At 35.6% G+C, this 6,078-nt stretch overlaps 1 protein-coding gene across 1 annotated transcript; it reads left to right on the forward strand.

Annotated features, from left to right (window-relative positions):
* Window positions 1-283: 283 nt before the first annotated feature.
* LOC111016223 (RING/U-box superfamily protein) lies at window positions 284-4,608 on the forward strand. Its single transcript, XM_022291532.2, has 9 exons — window positions 284-646; window positions 766-1,042; window positions 2,078-2,179; window positions 2,287-2,369; window positions 2,465-2,581; window positions 2,832-2,934; window positions 3,004-3,616; window positions 3,734-3,927; window positions 4,148-4,608. The coding sequence occupies exons 1-9, from the start codon at window positions 528-530 to the stop codon at window positions 4,235-4,237; spliced, it is 1,698 nt and encodes a 565-aa protein (XP_022147224.1). The 5' UTR covers window positions 284-527; the 3' UTR covers window positions 4,238-4,608.
* The last annotated feature ends 1,470 nt before the right edge of the window (window positions 4,609-6,078 follow it).

The raw sequence follows: 6,078 nt of genomic DNA on the forward strand, positions 1-6,078 counted from the left end.
AATTTTGAAAGCATAAAACAAACATACGAAAATGGTCATCAAACCGAATCTAAATTATCATAAAATAATTGAAAATGAAATAGTTATATAAACGAGGCCTAAATTATCATAAAATAATTCTAAAATGATTTCTCATCATTTATTTCAGCGTTAAAAATGATTATTTAAAAAGTGGTTTATTTTTAAGAGTGATATTAATTTGATACCAAATACATTAAATTAAAAAAAAGCACACACGCTTTTGGAAAAAAAAAAAATCAGATAATTGATAATTCTTAGGGAAAAAAAAGAGAGGGTAATTGAATCCCAGAAGAAACGCAAAAACCAAAAATTTCATCGTCGTCAAAATTTTCCCACCGTTTCCCGCTCTGAAAATGTTCTCAACAATTTTCATTTTCGAACTCCGCTTTCTTCTTCTTCTCCTCTCTCTGCAAAATCTCCCTCCATTTCTCCCCCGATAACATTCCCTTCACAATCGAACCCAGTTTCCGAATTCAAGTTTCCACAACCTAGGGAAGAAAAAATCAATGGACAATGGCTGCGGCATTGCCAAAACCATTTGTTCAATCTGCTACGAGGATCTGAAGCCCATCGTCGAGGACCTCCAATCCATCGCCATCTGTGGCCATGTCTTCCACGAGCTCTGGTAATCCGGCGTTAATTTTCTTGTTTTTTCTTTACATGTTATGCAGTTTCGCTGTGTTGTGTTGATTTCTTTTAGTATGCAACATTGGAGTGGTGTGAATTTGTACTTGGAACTCATAGTTTACAGCAGTGGTTTGAGTACTGTTCGAGCGGGAAGAAGAAGTACAGTTGCCCTATGTGCAAGCAGACCTGTGGGGCGAAGGATGTTGCGCGGCTTTATTTTCAGTCTGTGGGAGACGCGAGTAATGATTCGGTACTCACTCAGAAGCCGAGGGATTGGGTTGAGAGAGATCCGGAGGCGTTGCGGATTGAGGTGAAGAGGCTGGAGATGAAGGTGTCGGTGCTTAATTCTGCATTGGAGGGTCAGGGGAAGGATCTCAAACAGCTCAGTGAGGAGGTACTTCTGCTTGGTTGTTGGGAAAACTAGGAAAAGTTGATATATAATACTGAATTATTGGGGTTTTGAGTGTGTTTGCTTGCTCATCTTTCCACTGTATCAGCATTTGAAATGTGCGAATTAGTCCTTGGCCTTAATTCTTCCACACTAATGATAGCATTAGGAAATGGAATCTCTGAAACTCTTTGCTTTGTCAAATTTGTGCTAATTGCCGTCTGCTGGGAAGGGCATTGATCATCTCGCTATCTTGTTCACTTATAGATGCGGGATTTCTATTGGCTCTATATTTGAGTTTCGATGGAGCTTGCTTAGCTCGGGGATATCTGACTCTTCTTTTAAAAAAATGAGTGGTGGTCTTAGAGGTGAAGTCATCTGTGCTTCGGTGGGATGATTTTACCTCTCTATGTTGGAACATTTGGTATGAAAGGAATGCTAGGATTTTTCGAGGCAGCAACAGAGAATGGGGATCTTGTTTTGGTTGAATATATTTTACAGCCATTGGAGCTTGTTTGTGGGAGTTTTTGTAACTTTTCTTCTTATATCAGAAGATAGATAGCGATTGGGAGTCTTTGGTAATTCTTAGCTGCTTTGAGGCTTAGGTGATGCCTCATTTTGATGTCTCTTCCACTTTGGTATACTTTTCTGTTTAATATGATTAATATTTCCTATAATATTGACACCGTACTTGGCTGTTGAAGAAATTTTTTTACCTTTTGTTGGTTTTTTGTGTTTTATGGTTTTCTGTAATACAGTTCATATATTGTTCAAAGATGAGAATTATTTATGTATTGCGAGTAGCGAGCAGGTAGGCTTCTCTTCATTTATCGATATAGTCTAACTATAAAACTAGTAGTTTCTTGGTTTCCTAATGTCCTAAACAACCCGAGATGTTTGGTAATGATTTTATTCTAAAGATCAGATTTCAACTTTTTAACTCCTAGATTAAGCTTCATGTGCTATGCTATTATTTGCTCATGTTAACTATTGATGAGTGTATCCATTCACGTGGTACTTAATCAGAGTGTCTTGTTTCAGCTTCATATTTGCCAGGATGAAGTGAAGAAGGAAGTAGGGTTAAGGAATGAAGCCGTGAAACAAAAAGCTCTAATGTCTCAAATGCTTCATCTAAAATCTGAGGTCAACAGTCACGTTTAAGTTTAGATCTTTCTCTTGTGTTTTTTTTAGTTCCTTTACAGCTTTATCATGTTATACGTCCATGATGTTTGGCTATTGATCTGGGATAGGAACTTGATAAATCAACTGTAGAGTGCAAAAGGTTGCACGAAAGAAGTATGGCTTTGGCTAAAGAGCTTGCAGCTTTCAAGTTGTAAGTATGATTTTGTTGTAAAGTACAAGAATAAGATAAAGTTTTATTCCTTTTTGTATGTTTGCATCCCAACAGTTTTTTCATCTGCATTGCAGGGTAACTGAACTGGATCTTGATGAAGAAGAGGTTCTAAAGCTTTCTTCACTGGGAAGTGGAGCAGACAATAAAGATACAATTGACATTCTAAGGAAATCCTTGGTCATGCGGAATAGGTTAATCATCTCACTGTCATCTATATCTACGGAATCAGAAATAGGAGTAGAACGTAACTTGTCACAATTTGATTGTCTTCTTTGATCTTAACTTGAAATTTTCTGCAATTTTATGCATCAAAAGATGTGTTGTTCAAGTTTATACTGATGATTCTTCATGATCTAACCAATAATGATAATATGTTTGTATTTCCTCCCATTAACTCCTCAATTTAATTGTTTTTTTGACCAAATCTTAACTTTTTCATAGGAGTTATAAAGAACTGATGACAAAGTGCAATCTTCTTGGAAGGGGAGAGGCTCACTCTTGTAAAAAACTTGGGAAGGCAAAAGAGAAAATAATTAAACTGAAGGTGAGCCCATAACAAATAAATATCGTTTGGTGCATTGGATTTGATTTAATGTCATATGATCATTATCAGGCAAGGGTCCAAGAACTAGAGAAAGCCGGTGAAGATAAAGAAAACGAAGTTTTGAGAGGCTTGAAGGACTCAAAAAATGCTAGCATTCAAGGGGTTCAGGATTTCGTGTGTTGTAAATGTAACATGATATCAGCCAAAAATGAGCCCGCTGCTCCACCAGATGCTTCAGGTTCAACTGCTAGCCAGATAAACGATTTATTATCTTCAAGAAAAGGGAAGATTCTTGAATTTGTTGGTACAAGCAATTTGAACTTGGTAGACACAACTAAGAACATTTCCTCCTCAATGGATAAGAAAACTTCAGAATTCTCTCAAATCGAGAATGCCAATGTAAACCCTAATTTAGGAAGCCAAATAAACGAGGAAGAAACAGACCAAAGGTCTTATCATCCCCAGTTGAAGACTTGCATTTTGATCAGAAAAAGAGCAGCAGAAAGAACAACTAACCCAGTGAATGTTATGCCTTCAACAGCTACAGTCAATAATACAAGCATGACTTCAGCTGTTCCTGGGGATAAATGCATGCCTTTAGTAATTGAAGACACTGCACAATGTGAACCTGTACTTAACATTAGGCGAGAATCCTCTAGCCACTTACCACTTAATAAACCAGGTAACGATATAACTGATCCATTCTCAAGCTAGAATTAGGTGACACATACTTGATTTCTTTGTTTTCCCAGAAAATCAAATTGTTACTGACAATTTTGATGTATAAAACAATATCCAGGGGATATATGTTTTTCCGGTGGACTACTCGGTCCTGATGGATCAAGTAGGTACTTGGGTAAATGGTGCAAGCGTGGCCAGATCAATGGGTCGGATGCCATTCAAGGTTCACGTACCGGTGAGCTTATCGTCGTCGGTGCAGACGGGAGAGGTGGACAAATAAAAGTCCTGAGATCTCAAAATGAATCGTCACTGGTAAGTTTATGATCTCATTTCTTTTCTTCTAGTCATTCTCTGAAGTATATCCTGTCTCCTTGTCATTTTTATTGGACAATGGATTATTCATACCTTTGATCCAACAGCACATGAATTTAAATTGCATGTTATTTGATTTCAACTCCAAATTACTTCTTTTATGTTGCAATTAATAGCTCTCAGTTCCCCTGAGTACACTGTTTAATGTTAATTTATGCAGATCAACACGACTTTGGCAGGGGCAAAGAGGTGCAAGAACGGAGTAAAAAATGTTAATATGCGAATAGAACACTTCTTTTCCAGGTGTTAGGAACGACAACTGGTAGGATTTAGTGAGACCTATTAGAGAGAAGGCGAGATAGACTGATCCACAGTGGCTATTTCTATCTCATACCATTATTCCCTCTCGTGTTCCTTTACCCTTTTAGGCAGTCACTAGAGAGCTCGTTTTATAGGTGTAAATTTTGTCATTTATCATAGGTGATAGGAGAAGGTAGAACTGAACTGTTTGGTTTCACATTCTTGGTCCTTTTAGAGAATTGGATTACTGGCAACTGAAAGGTGAGGGTTTTTGGTCCTGATTTCGTCCTGTAAATATAACTTGGAATACCCTCAAGGTTAGCTTGGACATACTTTGACGTCCTATGAAATAACTCAACCAATTGGTCAGAGTTTCGATAATGTTTTCTATTTCTTGTTTATTGTGGTAGGAAAAATGAAAATATGTCTAGTGACCATCGATTTTCTTCTATTTTAAATGAGTAAATTGCTTCTCCACTCTGAGTTTTTAGATTTGTGATTGCCCTCGACACATTAGAATCTTGTTCTCCCCCAACTTTCTACTATCATTTATTAGCTAAGCTGCAAAATCTGTGGGTTTGGAAAATAGACATGTTTCTCTTTAGAAAATTTTTAAAAAATGACTTTCATTTTGGTCATTTAGAAGTATTTTTCTTTTTTTTTTTTTAAATAGAATTCTAAGAGGACTGGGCCCAAGAATGATTGATGCAAGAAGTTAAAACAATTATAAGAAAAAAGAGGTTGTAGTTAAAGCATATAAATAGGCCCAAACTGCCACATAATGGCCCACTAGACAAAGACAAGAACTGGAAAGTACATGCAACTGTTTTTGTGAGTTCAACAATCAATATGGACCTTAAGATGGTATTAGAGGTCTTATCTATTGAACTATGCATGAGTCTTTGCTCATGAGTAGGCAAACGGTCCTTCCATCATGAATATATGGCCAATCATTGTGGGTATAATAGTAGATGCTCGGGACCAAGTTATTATTATTTATTTTTCTGCCTTTGTGTTAAACTTATTATTATTTTTTTAATAAATGGTTCCCCACAAAGGCTTTTCTTTTTTCTAATGAACGTGCCATCCCCCCAGGGATTGTGAAAGATGTTCAACTAGAAATATTCTTGTTATTGCTTCGACCTATGTTACCAAAAATGAATCCCACTCTAATAGCTCTGAATAAATTAATACATTACTTTAAATGAAGCTGAGTGATTTTATTTACTTCATGATTATCGGTATTAATACTAACGATTATATATATGATTTATATATGCCCTGGGGGAGATTTCAAAGGCATAAACTTGATGACTTGATCCATAATGGAAGAATTTAATTTGGTTAGGGAAAAAAAAAGTTGGATCCTAATATTGACAAGCCACACAATTCAAAAGGAGTTTCCAAACCTTTAAATATTCATTCTTAAAAAAAAAATAGAAGTAATTAAATTTAGTTAAGAAGTCATTCCTTTTGGTCCAAAGTTTGAACTTTGAAGTCATCATATATATGCTCATATAACTCCTGGTCATGTGGAGAATTCTGTCTTTTTATGTGATAAATAAAAAATTATTATTTATTTTAAACATTTTATGTCTTAAATTATTTATTATTTTATTTTCCCCTACATTCTCCCTACCATTTGACATTCTACTTAACCTATATTATAATCCACAAATGGATATATCACAAAAGTTTTTATTTTTTATTTTTTTGGTTCTTATTTTTCTTAATTTTCAATGATGGAGAAGTCAAATATAACCTCAAATGAAGACAATGAAATGGTTTGATTCAAAGATCTATTTTCTTGACTAATCTATGGAGTTTGGGGTGTTTTGATTTATCTAGATA

The sequence above is a fragment of the Momordica charantia genome, assembly GCF_013281855.1.
Source record: "Momordica charantia cultivar OHB3-1 chromosome 7 unlocalized genomic scaffold, Mcharantia_2.0 BLBB01000007.1, whole genome shotgun sequence".
In the NCBI taxonomy this organism is placed as follows: domain Eukaryota; kingdom Viridiplantae; phylum Streptophyta; class Magnoliopsida; order Cucurbitales; family Cucurbitaceae; genus Momordica; species Momordica charantia.

Bases quoted from the DNA above. Each gene is read 5' to 3' on its own strand.
- LOC111016223 (XM_022291532.2), top strand. From the start codon at position 528: ATGGACAATGGCTGCGGCATTGCCAAAACCATTTGTTCAATCTGCTAC. The intron at 647-765 runs GTAATCCGGCGT...TGGAACTCATAG, and splicing joins CATGTCTTCCACGAGCTCTG to TTTACAGCAGTGGTTTGAGT. The intron at 3,617-3,733 runs GTAACGATATAA...AACAATATCCAG, and splicing joins CTTACCACTTAATAAACCAG to GGGATATATGTTTTTCCGGT.